This window comes from Acomys russatus, chromosome 10, assembly GCF_903995435.1.
Source record: "Acomys russatus chromosome 10, mAcoRus1.1, whole genome shotgun sequence".
NCBI lineage: Eukaryota > Metazoa > Chordata > Mammalia > Rodentia > Muridae > Acomys > Acomys russatus.
This window is the reverse complement of record NC_067146.1, coordinates 18,419,772-18,438,942: the sequence shown is the minus strand read 5'-3', so window position 1 is coordinate 18,438,942 and position 19,171 is coordinate 18,419,772. Positions and strand designations below refer to the sequence as shown.

The following is a 19,171-nucleotide window of genomic DNA, read 5'->3' as shown; positions in this document are numbered from 1 at the left end:
TAAAAATCTAAATATAGAGGCAACAGGATAAGAATTGCAGTGGGTACACACGGTCCCATGTGCCCTGCTCCGCAGACTCTGGTCCTGTGGGGCTGCATATGCGTTTACCGTTTGGGAGACCCTTAGCTTCCTCTGAGGATGTCAGTGACAGCACCGGCCACATGTCCTGTTTTGCAGTCTGTGAATGTTGGTGTCTCTGCCCAGAGAATGTTAGCAATCAAGCAAACTTCTCATTTTTGGTAAATTTCTTCACGACATGTCTAAATATGATTCTGTCTTTCCTCGGCCTCTGCAGAATGGATCCAGGCAGGGAATCACATTCACTGTGGCATTTACAAAGGCATGCGCTGAAAAATTAAGGCCAGCAAGTACCTAGATTTTATCCTCCATTTTATTCCTCTCATTTCACGCAATTCATGAAACATATTATCTGTACTCTGTGCATGTTTATGGATAATGAGCTTACTAATTAATTTGAAATGCTGTATTTGCTTTATATCATATATTTTTTTAAATTGTTAAAAACGCATTTAATTTCTGGTTAAAGAAGACTGCTGATTGATATCACTCAGTATCATTTTTTCTTAAGCTACTTGAAATAAAATTGTTTGGTAATTTAGACCACAAGGTCTAAAGAATAGGCATATTAATTGAAATTTATGGGACTTCTGGCATACTCTTGTGAAATTAAAAATTCCAGCTGACAGCTTATCCTCTGTCCTCCCTTTTACTAGTTTGCTATGTCACTTTTACTATTCCGAGCTAACTAAACCATAGACGAGGATTTAGGGCTATAGAACCATGTGAATACTGTGGACGTGTTCTTTATGGTATGCCCTGCCAGCTTCTTTTTTTATTTTAAGATTTATTTATTTTTATGTGGATTGATGTTTTGTCTGCATGTATGTCTAGGTGAGAGTTCCAGATCCTCTGGAATTAGAGTTATAGGCAGTTATGTGCTGCCATGTGGTGCTGGGAATCAAACCCAGGTCCTCTGAAACAGCAGCAAATGCCCTTAACCTCTGGGCCATTTCTCCAGCCCCCACCCTTACAGGTCCTTAATTGCATTTTGTTGTATGGATGTGCACAGGTGCAGATACACTGCCCTCAAACCAAATGACAACTAGTGTTAATATTATAACACCTACTTTATGGTAATGTTTATATTATTATGTCTTAGAATCCATCTTGTTATAATTTTATAACAAGTATATATCACATACATACACACATAGTTTTAAATAACAACGAAATAGCTATTTTTCTTTCAACAGTCTCAGACTTCATCGCTTTAACATGGTATGTTAGACCTCCTCACTTGGTGTTTTAGGAGCTTCATTAAAGCCTTAATTCTGTTAATTAATAAGTTACTGGTTCTGAACAGAAAAAAAAATGGTAATGGCTGTGTTTTTAAAATGCTAGCTTCCTGTTGTTTTAAGGCAGATGCTACCCTGCTGCTGTGGGACAAGAGACCTGGTGCAGTGACATCTAGCAGGTGTTAGGAGGCAGCTACAGCAAAGGTTTTTCTCATTCCGCGGCTTTCTGTCTCCACCCTCCTGGCCCTAGAGATGCTAGGGTCTTATATATCTCCCTGAACAGCTCTGTAATCTGAATTTCTGACCATAATGTTATAGGACATTTTTACCACATTCTATTGGTTCACTGCTAGAAAAACACACAAGAGGCTAAGCAAGGTCAAACACAAGGGAGACTGTGACAGCCACCAGGAGTTTCAAACCTGTCCTGACACACAGCAAAGATGCAACCAGCCTCCTGGACAGAAGCCTGTACCCAGGCTCCAGCAGCTGGCTAGTGATATCCCCTCTAGGCTTCGAAAACTTGATTTGCTACTTCTCTCTTCAGAATATTCTTTCCCAATAAAACACAAACTATTTTCTGTGTCTTCTGTCTTTCTTTAATTTTCAAGTATTGTTGGTAGACAACATAGAAAAAACTGTAAAACATAGCATGTACACACACAATGTCTCTTTCTCTCACTACATTCCCCCACACACACATTCACTTGCAGAAAAACGAATCTTGTTGTTTTCTTATTTTAGTAGTTTCTGTAAAGCCACTGTAATTCCATAAAAATCTTCCCCATGAAAGTAGGTTTTTGTTTTTTTATTTACTTCAATGACCAATATCTAAATATTTAATCAATAAAGAACTAAAAATAATTCCATTTTCAGCTCAGACATATAAAGAGCTTGGCCACCATAACTTCCATTCTTAAAAGCAAAGCGTGAACAAACGGAAAAATCAAAGACTTTTTTTTTAGATTTTAGAGACTGAAAAACCTGGGAAACCCACTAATTCAAAATGTAAAAAGACAAAAGTTATTGAAAGGTAGGATATTTGAATGAGCGGGCACTGGGTCCAGAGTGGCAGACCGCTTGCTTACTTTGGACAGGTTACTACAGCTGAACGCAGAGAATAAGGGAGCTCCCTCTCTCACTGATGTTCCTTCCAGTGATGAAGATCCAAGGACGCATCCCAAGTAGCCATAGCAGCCCGATACAATGTATCGGACCCTTCTCTCAGACTGAGCATAAGACTTTGCGGTTGGGAAATGCTGAACACTTCATCTAGCTCCAGTGAAACAGTATCTGGCCTGCGGCTTTCTGTCTCATGTACTGTAGATACAAGACCCAAAATGTAAAAGCTCGGTGACTGTTGAGGTGTGCAAAGCTTAAGCAAGTCTGTAGGCAGAAAAGGAAATGAGGGATTTTGAGGTAGGACAAGAAACCACTAAGGCTACATTAAGGGGCACTCCTTTCTTTTTCCAGCATATTGTTAAGGATACATCTCCAGCATCGTAGTGGATGACAACCAAACACAGATGCCAAGATGCAGAATCTCCGTGGAATACAACGGAAGCCCAGAGTCAGGGACAGGAACAAACACAAGCATGGATGGAGGAGGAGCTAGGGATCTCTACCACTCACTGTTAAGACTATTTCCTCGTGGTAGGTTCAGGGAGAGAGCAAATCACTGCCTTCAGTTATATACCTAGTGTGGATCCTACCTGGCGTAGCGACACAGTGACATGAACTATGGTGACTGGATGAATTGTTTACTGTTAAGGTGACATACTACTTTATTATTAATTAATTCTTAATTTATTCATCTAAAATTACCCACAGATTAGTGCTGCAAAATAAGGAAAAAGAGTTGGATGCAGAAATGAAGAGAAATAGATTTGCAAAAAAGGTTAAATATAAACATAGGCATATTATTGAAAAAGTCGCTTCCAATCTAATGGTCACACAATGGCTGTGATTAAACTAAATGTGTCATAAACAAAACCAAAAACCATGAATCTGGGAGAGGGACTAGTAGAGGTGGGAGGAAGTGGCTAGTGAAAGGAGGGAAGTGAGAGAATGTGGGGGAAAAAACCAAAATACACTATAAATATGTATGTAATCATCAAAAAATTGATGAATAAAAAATAAAATCAAAACAGAAATACAAATAGATTTTGAATTTTCTATGGTCACAGGAAGCACACCCAGCCCAATCCAGGGTCAGCTTCTCACACGAAAGCCTTATTAGCTGAGATCCTATCTCCCCACATCAAATACCTGGCTTTCCTACAACCTGAGATCCACGTAAAGCGACGGAAAAGCGACTCAGAATGGACAAAGCAAATATCTTAGCGAGACACAATTGTCAAACAAGCAGGTTTAATTACAATAATTCAAAGCAAAAGTTGAAAACAACAGAAGGTGCTAAAATAAAGAAAACAGTAACAAAGAATATCTTATTCATAATAGGAAAGTTAACTGTTTCAAAACAGGAACCACCACAATGTATTGAATGAGCATGGTATGCTATAATCAAAATCAATGACCCCAGTACAGCATGGGTCAGGAGCAAAGACTGGGGAACACTGAAGTACAGGGAAGCTGAGCTGACCCCAGTACAGCATGGGTCAGGAGCAAAGACTGGGGAACACTGAAGTACAGGGAAGCTGAGCTGACCCCAGTACAGCATGGGGAAGGAGCAAAGACTGGGGAACACTGAAGTACAGGGAAGTTGAGCTGACCCCAGTACAGCATGGGACAGGAGCAAAGACTGGGGAACACTGAAGTACAGGGAAGCTGAGCTGACCCCAGTACAGCATGGGTCAGGAGCAAAGACTGGGGAACACTGAATTACAGGGAAGCTGAGCTGACCCCAGTACAGCATGGGGCAGGAGCAAAGACTGGGGAACACTGAAGTACAGGGAAGCTGAGCTGACCCCAGTACAGCATGGGGCAGGAGCAAAGACTGGAGAACACTGAAGTACAGGGAAGCTGAGCTGACCCCAGTACAGCATGGGTCAGGAGCAAAGACTGGGGAACACTGAAGTACAGGGAAGCTGAGCTGACCCCAGTACAGCATGGGACAGGAGCAAAGACTGGGGAACACTGAAGTACAGGGAAGCTGAGCTGACCCCAGTACAGCATGGGTCAGGAGCAAAGACTGGGGAACACTGAAGTACAGGGAAGCTGAGCTGACCCCAGTACAGCATGGGTCAGGAGCAAAGACTGGGGAACACTGAAGTACAGGGAAGCTGAGCTGACCCCAGTACAGCATGGGTCAGGAGCAAAGACTGGGGAACACTGAAGTACAGGGAAGCTGAGCTGACCCCAGTACAGCATGGGACAGGAGCAAAGACTGGGGAACACTGAAGTACAGGGAAGCTGAGCTGACCCCAGTACAGCATGGGACAGGAGCAAAGACTGGGGAACACTGAAGTACAGGGAAGCTGAGCTGACCCCAGTACAGCATGGGTCAGGAGCAAAGACTGGGGAACACTGAAGTACAGGGAAGCTGAGCTGACCCCAGTACAGCATGGGGCAGGAGCAAAGACTGGAGAACACTGAAGTACAGGGAAGCTGAGCTGACCCCAGTACAGCATGGGTCAGGAGCAAAGACTGGGGAACACTGAAGTACAGGGAAGCTGAGCTGACCCCAGTACAGCATGGGTCAGGAGCAAAGACTGGGGAACACTGAAGTACAGGGAAGCTGAGCTGACCCCAGTACAGCATGGGTCAGGAGCAAAGACTGGGGAACACTGAAGTACAGGGAAGCTGAGCTGACCCCAGTACAGCATGGGACAGGAGCAAAGACTGGGGAACACTGAAGTACAGGGAAGCTGAGCTGACCCCAGTACAGCATGGGACAGGAGCAAAGACTGGGGAACACTGAAGTACAGGGAAGCTGAGCTGACCCCAGTACAGCATGGGACAGGAGCAAAGACTGGGGAACACTGAAGTACAGGGAAGCTGAGCTGACCCCAGTACAGCATGGGACAGGAGCAAAGACTGGGGAACACTGAAGTACAGGGAAGCTGAGCTGACCCCAGTACAGCATGGGTCAGGAGCAAAGACTGGGGAACACTGAAGTACAGGGAAGCTGAGCTGACCCCAGTACAGCATGGGTCAGGAGCAAAGACTGGGGAACACTGAATTACAGGGAAGCTGAGCTGACCCCAGTACAGCATGGGTCAGGAGCAAAGACTGGAGAACACTGAAGTACAGGGAAGCTGAGCTGACCCCAGTACAGCATGGGACAGGAGCAAAGACTGGGGAACACTGAAGTACAGGGAAGCTGAGCTGTACTTAATGTCTTCTCGTGTCACCCGAGGGAGGGCATAGGTTATTTTAAGATCCACAATGTATAATGTAGGAAACTACTAAATACACATTAAAAAAACAGTATGTGTAAGTGGTACATCAAAAAAGACATGAAATAAAATCACATAAAACTATTTCTTAAAACTTACAGAAGAGAGAAAATGGGAGCAGGATGAAAGAAAACAGTGGGGAAACAGCAACAGATTATATCACTTAAGCCAACGGCAGCAATCAGCTTAACTATGAGTGGTCTCAACACAGGCATTGAGAGACAAAACGATCTGGGTGGGTGTTAAGAAAACAAAGCAACAACATATACCGAATAAACCTTCAAGACTCAACCACATCTTTAGAAATAATTGTTACAAGTCAACAGGAGAAAATAACCACTGTGCCAACTCTAATCACAAGAAAGCTGCAGCCAACTCAATTAGTTCAGGACAAAGTAAGCTTCAGAGAGAGCAAGGAAATTCATAATGAAGGATGCAATTCTACAAGAAGACAGAGCCACCCTAATAGACATGTATACATGAGGCAAACCCTGATAGAACTGAACACACATATAAATTCACTATTATGTTAGAGATTTCAATTAGAAGTGCAGTGTGCTGCAAGCCACAGGAAAGAGATGATCAGGTCCAGACCTCAAATGTAAGAACAGTCTGATAGAGGAGACAAAAGATTTTGCATTAATAACTATAATCCTGTAGTACATAAAACTATGTTTTAGAGGCCTGTGATAAGCAGCATAAATTGGAATGTGTAGATGATAATTTGGGAGCTCCTGCTGCTCCATTGCATTGGGGACATGGAAGCAGTTTGTTCTGTTTTTGTTTTGTTTTTTTTTTTCCTTCTTTAACCTACTGAGACTTTTGATACATTCTCACTCAATAGCTACTCAATGATTGAATCCTAATTTTATTACATAGTGACATTCATCAACATTAACTGTACAGAAGAACCACCACTATAGAGGCTATGAGATGCACATTCTTACTTTTACATAGCTGTTAATAGATAAGATAGTGATTTATGGACATTCTCCACTATCAAGCTGCCACCTAGTTTAATGACACAGTGAAAATAATTATAGTAAGTTCATGAACTGTTCATAGGGTTAAGGTGACATAATGACGTTATTAAACAATTCTTAATTTATTTATCTAAAAGTATTCCTAAATTAGACGCAAAGAAGGAACACAAATAGGGTTCAAAAATTAAGAGAAATAAATTTGCAAAAAGGTTAAAAATAAATATATGTACATTATAGAAGTGCATTTCTTAATGAATTTTAAAATGGCAAAAATTTTAGTACTTTGAATAATGTATATACCTAAAATAAGCAAAAATGCAAATACCCAAAGGAATACACTATTAGACAAATCATTCAGTCTAAAAATGAAAAACATGTGATTTTATTCATTTAACTTCTCATATGCATGACTTTAATAGCAACATAAGAGAAAACATATTATTAGCTTTAAATTATAGCCAGTTTAACAATCATCTTCAATTCATTTCTTCCAGGTTGAACTAAAGAAAAAAACTGAAATTTCAATTACTGCCCTGAAACTCTGCATCATACATTTATGACAAATTACTGAGGAGCAGTGGCTTGCTATATACAGGGTACACTTGTTTAGGCAGCACCTGGTCATCATTTTTTCTAACTAGGGCTTGGCCTGTACACATCCAGTAGTTGCAAACTGATGTCCTGATTGGTGCAGGGCACATGGGCGTGGCTGTGGCGACTAATGATTCTGACACTCTTCTCCCTCCACCCAAAGTCTTTCAAAGCTTCTTGCAAATATCACTGCTTGATTTATTAAAATTCAGTCTCACTCAACTATTGAAGGAAACTGACTGCTGAATGTAAAACACCACTTCCTAGGCCTACAGACACTCAGTGGTCCTCCCGGGCACCAGATATGACATCAGAGGGGAAACATGAGAGCACTCACCTGGCATGCGTTGTAAAGCAGCTGGTGTTCCAGTTTTTTTATGCCCAGAATCTGCTGGAACATTTCATAGAGCTGTTCCTTGCTCAGGATAAGCTCAGACACGGCACTCAGGGTCATCCTGTTGGGCTGTTTGCACAAATCCTCTTCTCCCCTGTAAATGGCATCATATTTGGCTATCCATGAGCTCAGCACCGTCTCTTTGCTCAGGCCGTCTATTTCCGGCAAGCTGCGCACACGTTTCTCTATGTTTTTCTTAAACACCTCTCGGAAGTCATTAGCAGAGCACCCTCCACTCTGAACCATCCTGGCCACTCGGTCACTCTTCAGAAAAACCTGAAACAAGACAGAACACATCTGTGATTAGGCATGGTCACTAATGCCTGTGCTGTGATCAATCTAGCTGGGGCACCAAATATTCCACCATGGCTCAAAGTGTCTAACACAAGCATAACAGCATACATAATAACTCACGAGAAGAGCCCCAAGTCTCTCTAGATGGCTGGGAAGTTGAGAGAGGCAGGAAGCAGTCCTGAACAAACTTTGAGATAACCTACATAATCTCCCACCTCGAAGGCTTCTTTTTTTAAGTATATTTTACTAATTTATTCACATTACATCTCAATTGTTACCCCATCCCTTGTATCCTCCCATTCCTCCCTCCCTCCCATTTCCCCCTTACTCCCCTCCCCTATGACTGTGACTGAGGGGGACCTCCTCCCCCTGTATATGCTCATACTTGACAACAAAAGGCTTCTTTAGAGTGGACACCCAGTGTTTAAAAACAGGGTTTTCTGCCTCCTTTTTCTGCAGCCTGAGAGCACGGCGCTAAGACAATGGTCTGGGAAGTAACAAGAGTCATTCAACACGCACACAAATCCTCTGCCACTTTTACTTAGAGCCTCCCAGCTTCAGAAACTGGAAGAAATAAACTGTTGCATCTAACTGTCTTCCCTTCTCTTCTAAGCCCCTGCCCTGCCCCTCTTATTCTCACTCACACGGTTAAGAAAGTAGCTAGGAACACATGACCAACTTCATTGCACATATCAGGAGTCCCAGGTAACTTTTAAGCACAAGAGGGTTTGGAGGCCAACAGTTACACAGAACTACACTTGAAGTCAATAAATATCTTATGTAACTTAACCCACAGTACTTCATGACACAGAGGTCAGAGATGTTCATCCCTTACTCTGGCTCCATCAGCTCCCCAACTTCGTAACACTTGTCTTATAGCTACAAGGAACGGACTGGAGAAGGGGGAACACCTGTAAGACAGTTGTAAACTTCCACTACTACTAGGTGAGGATATAGAAATCTTATAGAAATTGGAGAACATTAAATTCTTTAATACCAGGTAGCATAACTAAAAAGCAAAAAAATAATAACTATAAAGAAATAGACTCATGAAACACATGGGGGAAATGGATAGCAATAATGTTATATTTTGAAGAGTCACAAGATCTTTCTCTTTGACATTATGGATCTAAAGAGCATTGCAGATCCAAGAATCCACTGTTTTGTCAAAAATGTGCCTATGACTATTTGTATGTAATTATATATATATATGTAGTAATATAAATAAATGTATATGTAAAAAAGATTTTAAGAAAAAAACCGAACATGCCTATGAAGCCAACTATTTTATCACTGATTCGAGTGATACATCCATCATCCATGTTTTGTGACAAAAGCTTCTTCCAGAAGGGACTGAAAAAGTAATGCAGCTACCATGTATTGCATGCTGCTTTTAAGCTTATAGGATAAAAATGTTTAAGAAAGTTATTTATTAAATGGGACCTCATGAGGCTGAGAAGCTTCTGTAAAGCAGGAGACACTGTCAAGAGAACAAAGCGACAGCCTACAGACTGGGAAAAAATCTTCACCAACCCTACATCTGACAAAGGTCTAATATCCAAAATATATAAAGAACTCAAGAAATTAAACACCACCAAACCGAATAACCCAATTGAGAAATGGGGCTTGGAACTAAACAGAGAATTCTCAACAGAGGAGTATCAAATTGCTGAGAAACACTTAAAGAAATGCTCAACCTCCTTAGTCATCAGGGAAATGCAAATCAAAACAACTCTGAGATTCCATCTTACACCCATCAGAATGGCTAAAATCAAAAACTCAAGCGACACCACATGCTGGCGAGGATGTGGGGAGAGAGGAACACTCCTTCATTGCTGGTGGGAATGCAAACTAGTACAGCCACTTTGGAAATCTATCTGGTGCTATCTCAGAAAAATGGGAATAGGGCTTTTTCAAGACCCAGTTATTCCACTTCTTGGAATATACCCAGAAGATGCTCCAGCACACAACAAGAAAATTTGCTCAACCATGTTCATAGCAGCCTTATTCATAATAGCCAGAACATGGAAACAGCCTAAGTGTCCCTCAGTAGAAGAGTGGATAAAGAAACTGTGGTACATATACACTATGGAATACTACTCAGCTATTAAAACAAGGAATTCCCGAAATTTGTGGATAAATGGATTGAGCTAGAAATGATCATAATGAGTGAGTTAACCCAGAAGCAGAAAGAATCAAATGGTATATACTCACTTATATCTGCATACTAGCCCAAGGGGCATGTCCCACAAAAGCCTTCACTTACCAGGAAACTGGGACAGAGGGGAGGGCATCCTATTGGGACTCTAAATGAGAGACGCATGGGAGAATAGCAAAATAAAAGGATCCAGAGGGTCCTAGAAATCTACAAGTTGAACAATATGATAGGCAGATTTGGGCCCAGGGGTCCCGCTCAAACTAAGGCACCAGCCAAGGACAATACAGGAGGTAAACTTTAAACCCCTTTCCAGATCTAGCCAATGGTCAGAATATTCTCCACAGTTGAGTGGAGAGTGTGATATGACTTTCTCACGTACTCTGGTGCCTCACATTTGACCATGTCCCCTGGAGGGGGAGACCTGGTGGCACTCAGAGGAAGGACAGCTGGTAGCCAAGAAGAGACTTGATACCCTATGAGAATATACAGGGGGAGGTAATCCCCCTCAGGAACAGTCATAGGGGAGGGGAATAATGGGAAAATGGGGGGGGGGAATGGGAGGATACAAGGGATGGGATAAACATTGAGATGTAACAAGAATAAATAAAAATAAATAAATAAATAATATATATATATATATATATATATATATATATATATATATATATATATATATATATATATATATAATCCTAAAAAAAAAAGAAAGAAAGAAAGTTATTTATTTTTGTATGCCTCTCAGTGCATGTATCTGTATGCTGGGTGTATACATGTATGCATGTGGGGGTCTGTGCATGTGAGCATCTGTGCGTATCTGAAGACAAGAAGAGCATTATTAGGTATCTTTATCACCTTCCACTCTGAGGCCAGGCCTCTTCCCTATACTTGTGTCTTTCGTTTTCTTAGTTATTCTGGAAACCAGGCAGCTCCAACAATCCTCCGAGGCCTGGTCTCTAGCACTAACCCGTGGCTTTCACTTCATTTGTTAGGGAAGGAGGTAGCAATTGCAGTGACTCTCTCTCAGCTGCACCTGAGTACTGGGATTACAGGCATGCAGGTAACACCTGACTCATTATATGGGCGTTGGATCCTTATGATTGTGCCAAAAGCATTCTTGACTGCTGAGCCATATCCCCAACTCCCCAAAATGGCAAATCCATTCCTAAGAACTAAGTCACAATCATTAAGTACTCGTAAAGCTAGGACTATGCCATTTGACAACCCCGCCACATCTATTGACGTGTAATCAGCTTCAAACATGTTCCATACAAGTCAGGTGATTCGACCGTACTACTGTCCTACTTACTGTCTGCCATGTGTGGCTACCTGACCCCCAAATTTTCCCAAATGCCTCTGGTTCTCCTCCTCTGGGTCTTTCACCACAGCTGTCCTTGTTTCCTACCTCAGTCACCGAAACTTATTTTGTTCGCTTGACCCACACACTAAAGCATAAGTAACATATATAATACATACATACAGTGTAACATATATAATACACACATACAGTGTAACATATATAATACATACATACAGTGTAACATATATAATACATACATACAGTGTAACATATATAATACATACATACAGTATAACATATATAATACATACATACAGTGTAACATATATAATACATACATACAGTGTAACATATATAATACATACATACAGTATAACATATATAATACATACATACAGTATAACATATATAATACATACATACAGTGTAACATATATAATACATACATACAGTGTAACATATATAATACATACATACAGTGTAACATATATAATACATACATACAGTGTAACATATATAATACATACATACAGTGTGTGCTGTCTATTTACAGACCTGGATCACTTACGGTCGTAAAATCTCTATTTACTATCTTGTGTTTTATGTCTCCAAGCCAAAATAAACTATATCTGGACAGACTTAAGAACAATGGTATCTTGTACCTACAATCCCAGGACATGGGAAACTGAGGCAGGGGGTCATCAGGTCAAGGCTAGCTATACAGTTAGTTTAAGGGTAACTTTGATTATAAAGTAAAACTTATTTTTAAAAAGGTGCTTTTAATAATTCTAAGTTCAGGCGAATGGAGCGTAGACATTTAATAACACATTTTGTCTGGGGAGGACATTTCCTGAGTACTTTCAGGGTTGTCACTGTTTTCCTTCTTTTCCTCATCTAACCACTACTTCTCTTTATATTGACAGTCAACATAAAATTTTTGTATTTATACATTACACATAAAATCGCATAATTATATCATGATACCTATCAGTTATGTATAATTACATTTCAATTAAATACACTGAATTGTGTAGGCATATATCTATAATTTTTGTTATAACTGTTTCTAAAGTTGAATATATAGAAGCCAAGGGATCAAAGGAGTACATCCAGGCTGTATTGTTTCATACCATTTTACGCAGTATCAACAGAGTGAGCCAGAGGTGGCATTCTGGTAGATGGAGGACTTGTTATTAACTGTAGTCAGGTGACACTAACTATGGACAGCTATTTTTCAGATGCCCAAGGGGGGTGCCTTTTCAGAGCACCATCCACACTGGCAGATTCCCAGTAAGTTCTTGAGACTAGCATCCCCTGCGGCCTTCATCCCAGAGAAATAGATCCCCTATGTGTACCACTGTGGAAATATAATAACTTTTATTATTATGTTAGGACACATACACTTGGTGAGGTTTGCTCTGAGGTGTGGGGTTCGTAGAACGGACTCTCCTCCGCTTTTCTTCCTTCCTCAGATGATCTGCCCCCTAACTCTAGCAATCTTTTCATTGTCTTCTTCGGCCATAGTAGCTATCCATTCGTTTATGCATTATAGAGTTCCCGTTCAATTAGATGTAGTTTGTTTCTCAGTTGATACAAGAGAAGAAATGTGGGTGCTACATGGAATGTTGCTTCTCTAGAAGATACCCGAAGTTGAATCTTTTAGAAATAAACCCGGAGCAGCAAAATATATATTTATAAATGTTTCAAGTCTCACTACAGGAGAACGACTGATTTCTAGTATGAGCAGTCATTTTGTTTTATTTTGTTTTTTCACCCTACTGTCTGGTATACAGCCAAGAGCTGTATACCCCTTAAGTGACTCTAGTTTTGAAGCAAAGGCACCAATGAACATTGTTGCTGGACTGTTTTCTCCTGTAAAACCATAACCAAGGCTGCACTAACTTCCCCCAACTATATAATTGACATTTGCTAAATAGTGACAAAATGCTAGGATTCTGTGTTCCTGGCACACGGGTGAATCCATCAAAGACTAAACCCTGACAAGCTCATGGTGCCAGAGGAAGGAAGATCAACAACAAAAGGAAATAGGGCAAGAGCAATAACAGATGCTCGTACAAAAGGAGGAAAAACAAAGGCGATGGAGCTAACAAGTCTGCCGGGAAGTGAGAACCAGACAATGGGAAAGAGCTTAGAACAGAGATGAGGCCTGTGTCTTCAATAGCCTGTGGACAGTATGAAAAGAAAAGGGAGAATAAAACACAGCTTAAGAAAAGTAAGTAAATGGAAGCAAAAATAATAGAAAAGTAAAACATTAAGATCATCAAAGGAAAATTTAAAAATGTTCCTACTATATACAGGTATTAACCAGAAGAGTAACTTTATTTAACCAGGAAGACCACTAGAGAGAAGATGAGAAGGTGGCATCTGTACTTGAGAGAAGTCCAGGTTTCAGGTGATGGTGTTGTAATGGTTAAAAATTTTGCTTAGCAGCTTGATTAGACATGGAACCATCTGAGAGACGTGACTCTTGGTGGGTCCGGAGACTGTTTCTAGAAACATGAAATGAGAGGGAAACACCCTCCTGGCTGGGCAGCATTTCTCTGAGACGGCATTCCACACATCAAGAGGTCAGAGGGAAAACCAGTGCTGATTTTGCCTGGAGGCCTACACTCCTTGCTGGTGAATACATCCACTCAGTTGCTGCCGTGACCGCTGATCAACTTCACTGACATGAGAGCCTACCTTCCTCAGCCTTCCAACAAAGGCTAGACCAGCAGCTCCCAAACACTAGTCCAGGCTTCCAGTATTATATGAGAACTGATGAGTCATCCAGACTCAGGCTGAGCAGCTGCCAGGTTCCCATCGCCCTCCAGTGCAAGGCCTTCATGCCCATTCTGTGGATGGTAGGCCAACCCAATAAATCCTATTGTAATGTATATTCATTGCACCAGTTGTGTTCCTCTAGAGAATCCTAACGCAGGGGTTGGCTGTGGGTAGATGACCTGGAGGATTGAAGACAGAATGACAGAATATCTTGGTGAGTTACAAGATATGGAAACTAAGGTGGAAAAGTAGGATTTTCTTTTCTTTTTTTCTTTTCTTTTTCTTTTTCTTCTTCTTCTTCTTTTTTTTTTTTTTTTTTTTTTTTGATTTATAAAATTTCTGGACTATAGTCTCCAATGTTTTCTTTCTTTACCATTGTGTTTATTTGCTTACTTCAATTTGTCTTTAATAATCAGGTGCCAAGCTGGGCAGGGTGGCGCACACCTTTAATCACAGCACTTTGGAGGCAGAAGCAGGCGGAAATAATAATGAGGTGCCATTAAGAGTAGAGCATATTATTTCCTTTATGGATAAATGGCAAGTAATATTTCTAAATTAAATAACTGTCCTAGAGACTAATAAAGGAAATAGATTATAATAAATATGACAATTTGTGTAGCTATCTAAATTCAAATTTAATAATTTACGCTTCCATAATTTTCAGAACTTCAATATTTTATAATACCAGCTAATAGATGTTAACCAAAAAGGAAATAATTTAACAAATCACATAATCAAGTATCTCAATTAACACATCAAGACTTACTAAGATAGAATCAAATAGAGCTTTTTAAATTTTTTTGTTTATTAATTTATTCAGATTACATCTCAATTGTTATCCCTTCACTGTATCTTCCCATTTCTCCCTCTCTCCTTCTTTCACCCTATTCCCCTCCCCTAGGTCTGTGACAGAAGGGGACATCCTCCCCCACCATATGGTCACAGCCTATTAGGTCTCATCCTGGTGGCCTGCTTATTCTTTCTCTGAGTGTCACCAGGCCTCCCCATCAAGGAGAAGGGTTAAATGTGGGGCACCAGAGTTCATGTCAGAGTCAGTCCCTGCTCTCCACACAACTGTGGAGAATGTGCTGTCCATTGGCTAGATCTGAATAGGGGTCCAATGTTTACTGCATATATTGTCCTTGGTTGGTACAGTAGTTTAAGTAGATGCCCCTGGATCTAGATCTGCCCATCATGATGTTCTTCTTGTAGGTTTCTGGACCCTCTGGATCCTTCTATTTCCCCATTATCCCTTACTTCTCTCACCTAAAGTCTCAATAGGAGGTCCTCGCATCTATCCCAATCTCCTGGCAAGTGAAGACTTTCATGGGACATCCCTTTTGGGCTAATTATAAGTGAGTATAGACCATGTGAGTCTTTCTGGGTTTGGGTTAACTCACTCATTATGATCATTTCTAGTTCCATCCATTTTCTGCAAATTTCAGGATTTCTTTGTTTTTAATAGCTAAGTAGTATTCTATAGTGTAAATGTACCACAGTTTCTTTATCCATTCTTCAACAGAGGGACATTTAGGTTGTTTCCAGCTTCTGGCTATTATGACTAAGGCTGCTATGAACATGGGTTAGCAAATGTCCTTGTTGCACGGTGAAGCATCTTCTGGGTATATTCCAAGGAGTGGAATAGCTGGGTCTTGAGGAAGCCCTATTCACTGTTTTCTGAGAAAGCACCAGACAGATTTCCAAAGTGGTTGTACAAGTTTGCACGCCTACCAACAATGAAGGAGTGTTCCCCTTTCTCCACATCCTCTCCAGCATGTACTGTCATTTGAGTTTCCTATCTTAGCCATTCTGATGGGTTTAAGATGGAATCTCAGAGTTGTTTTGATTTGCATTTCTTTGATGACTAAAGATGTTGAACATTTCTTTAAGTGTTTCTCAGCCATTCGATGTTCCTCTGTTGAGAATTCTCTGTTTAATTCTGAGTCCCATATCTTAATTGGGTTATTTGGTTTGGTGGTGTTTACTTTCTTCAGTTCTTTATACATTTTGGATACTAGACCTTTGTCAGATGTAGGGTTGGTGAAGATCTTTTCCCAGGCTGTAGGCTGTCACTTTGTTCTGTTGATAGTGTCTTCTGCCTTATAGAAGCTTCTCAGCCTCATGAGGTCCCATTTATTAATTATTGACCTTAAAGCCTGGGCTGTTGGAGTTCTGTTCAGTAAGTTGTTTCCTGTGACCATAAGGTCCAGGCTTTCCCCCACTTTTTCTTCTAACAGATTTAATGTCTCTAGTTTTATGTTGAGATCTTTAATCCACTTGGACTTGAGTTTTGTGCATGGTGACGAATATGGATCTACTTGCATCTTTCTACATGTAGACATTCAGTTAGTCCAGCAGCATTAGTTAAAAGTGAAATCCTTTTTCCATTGAATAGATTTGGCTTCTTTGTCAAAAAATCACGTGTCCAAATGTGTGTGGGTTTATTTCTGGGTCTTTGATTCGATTCCATTGATCCACCAGCCTATTGCTGTGCCAGTACCATGCAGTTTTAATTACTGTTGCTCTATAGGACAGCTTGAGATCAGGAATGGAGATTCCTCCAGGATCTTTTATTGTACAGGATTGCTTTAGCTATTCTGGATTTTTTGTTTTTCCATATGAAATTGAGAATTGATTTTTTTCAATGACTTTTAAAATTTGTGTAGGTATTTTGCTAGGGATTGCAGTGAATATGTAAATTGCCTTTGGTAAGATGGCCATTTTTAGAAAAGTAGGATTTTCATTCTTATTTTATCTATAATAAATTATAAAGGTAGAAGAATGTATGTACCTACAAACGTTTTTAAAACAAAGTGTTACAGACTGTGAGTGTTAGGGATAAAATTTAGTTTGGATGGTGTTCAGAAAAAAGTGTGATAAAAGTGCAGTGAAAAACAAAAGCTTAAAATAACCTATATGGAAGTGACTATAAAAATAAAACACACACACATACGCACACATACACAGTAACAGTGAGGACAATTAGGAAAACAGAAAGCACTCCAGGTAAGGTAGGAGATACTTCCAAGGACAGCAGAAAGAATGAACCAGAGGCCTCCAGAAGAAACAGAGCAAATGAAAACAGACCTGTTTGCTGTTTCTGGCTCCTAGGTCACCTTGGGCAGAGAACAGTTACTAGAGTGAAGATGAAGATCTGCGGCAGGAGGGAGCAAAGGGGACAAGGCACAATAAGGTTTAGCAGGGAATCCTCAGTAGAGCTTTTAGAAAATGTAAATGAAAAGGCATTGGGCGAGAAGCAACAGAAGCAAAGTAGGGAAACCACACTTCAGCAGTGCAAAGCGCAGCAGCAGCAGCAGCACAGAAGAGCTCACAGAAAGGTCAGCACCGGGTCACTTCTGAAATGAACTCCTAAGACTGTAGCATTCCAATGAGCCTGTAAGACTGCAGCATCTTTGCCCTTGGTCCTTCGATATGTGCCCTGGGGGGGGGGGGAGCTGCCTTGAAACAAGGACCCAGGTCCTCAGTCTAACAGCCCTAATGAACAGAAGTCGGCTCAGAGCCACATCAATGAACTGCAAAGCTAATTCTTCAGTCTCGATTGATCCCTGAGGAGCCTGCACAGTAGCTGACAAGCTGATGTCATCCTTTAAGAAGGCTTAAGCATGAAGAGCCAGCTAGGCTGCCTTCTGGATTCTTACTTGAGAATATTTTTGAAATGATTTGTCCTAACGGTAGAGACACCTACTTATCCATGCGCAGGGATACCCTCTCATCACTTCAGTCTCAGTGCTGCCGTCTCGCGAACTCCTATCCTCCCTCGACTTCCCGTTCATCCTTCTTTACCTCCTCACCCTGTTGAATCGAAACATTATTTGGCACCTATTGATTACATGTCTCCCCAAAGTAAAAAGAAGGTATCAATAGAGTTGATTCCATTTTGTTTGCTGACGAGTCTAAAGTCTTAAAAGAGGCTGTCACTTATTAGGGATCAAAAAAAAAAAAAAAAAAAAAAAAAGGGGTTGTTGAAAAAGTAATGACTGATACCCAAAGAAGCTGACTCTCCAGTGGTAACGAGGGTCAGGTGCAAATCCAGCTACAGGTGGCCTAGCTACCGGCTGCAGGAAGGCCCTTGGGACTAAGTATCTGTAGCTGAAAGCAGAAGAGACACTATGCTCAAAAGGTATGGGCTTCAGAATACCAGAGTTTTGCGTATCAGTCCCTTTCTGGGCTCTGTACACAGAAGGAAGGGCCTGTGACCATGAGGGTGTATCTCCTTTCTAAGATTCCGTGTTGGTCACCATGTCATAGGTTGCTCCACTTTGATTCCAGCACCCCCAGACTGTGACCCACTAGCCCCACCACATTTAGTGTAAGCTACAGACCGAGAGCTCTAACCACTGACCTCCTCTTACAAGTCCTAACAGCACTTTAACTCCACAAGTCTCAAGTGCAGTTTAAAACTCTCCCCACACCCACTCTGCCTCCCGCCCCAGCGTCAGCTACCAGCTTCTATCCTCGAGACTCAGAAAGCATTCCTTAGTTTCCCATTTCTCCATGCTATTTCTGCCAATACACAGCTTGTCACTACACTGATTCTGCTCCAGGGTCCTTCAGCAGTGCACGTTTCTTCCTAGGACTGTCAACTGACTCTTCTATAGCTTCCCTACCTCAGGAGATTTCTGGCAGAAGCCAAGTCCCACTATCACTTTACCCAAGGTATTTTCTTCACTGACACCCAAATAATGTTAAGACAACAGCAACAAAATCCTCAGGTCATATCAACACAACAGTTTTTTTTTTTTTAAATCACCAGCAAGACCTCCATTCCCTTTCAAACCATTCCCATCTCCCTGTCTCAGCTGGAAGTCACTCTGCCTGGATCGGGCTTAGTGCTCCAGTCACCCTGGCCATCCAGAAATTTCACATTGTCTATTATATCGTCATCTGTGTATTTTCGGCTCTCAGAGATTCCTCCACAGTCACCCTAGATTGCCTAGATCTTGGTTTATACATAAACGTTCTTTCTCCTTTAAAG

The 19,171-nt window shown here is 41.0% G+C and overlaps 1 protein-coding gene across 3 annotated transcripts in view; it reads right to left on the bottom strand.

The window, feature by feature from the left end:
- Positions 1-19,171, bottom strand: part of Cadps2 (calcium dependent secretion activator 2) — a 502,196-nt gene that overhangs the window by 297,221 nt on the left and 185,804 nt on the right. For all 3 annotated transcript variants that reach the window (XM_051151873.1, XM_051151874.1, XM_051151875.1), the window contains exon 3: positions 7,586-7,918. In XM_051151873.1, the coding sequence (XP_051007830.1) occupies positions 7,586-7,918 (333 nt within the window). The remainder of the gene's footprint in view (positions 1-7,585; positions 7,919-19,171) is intronic.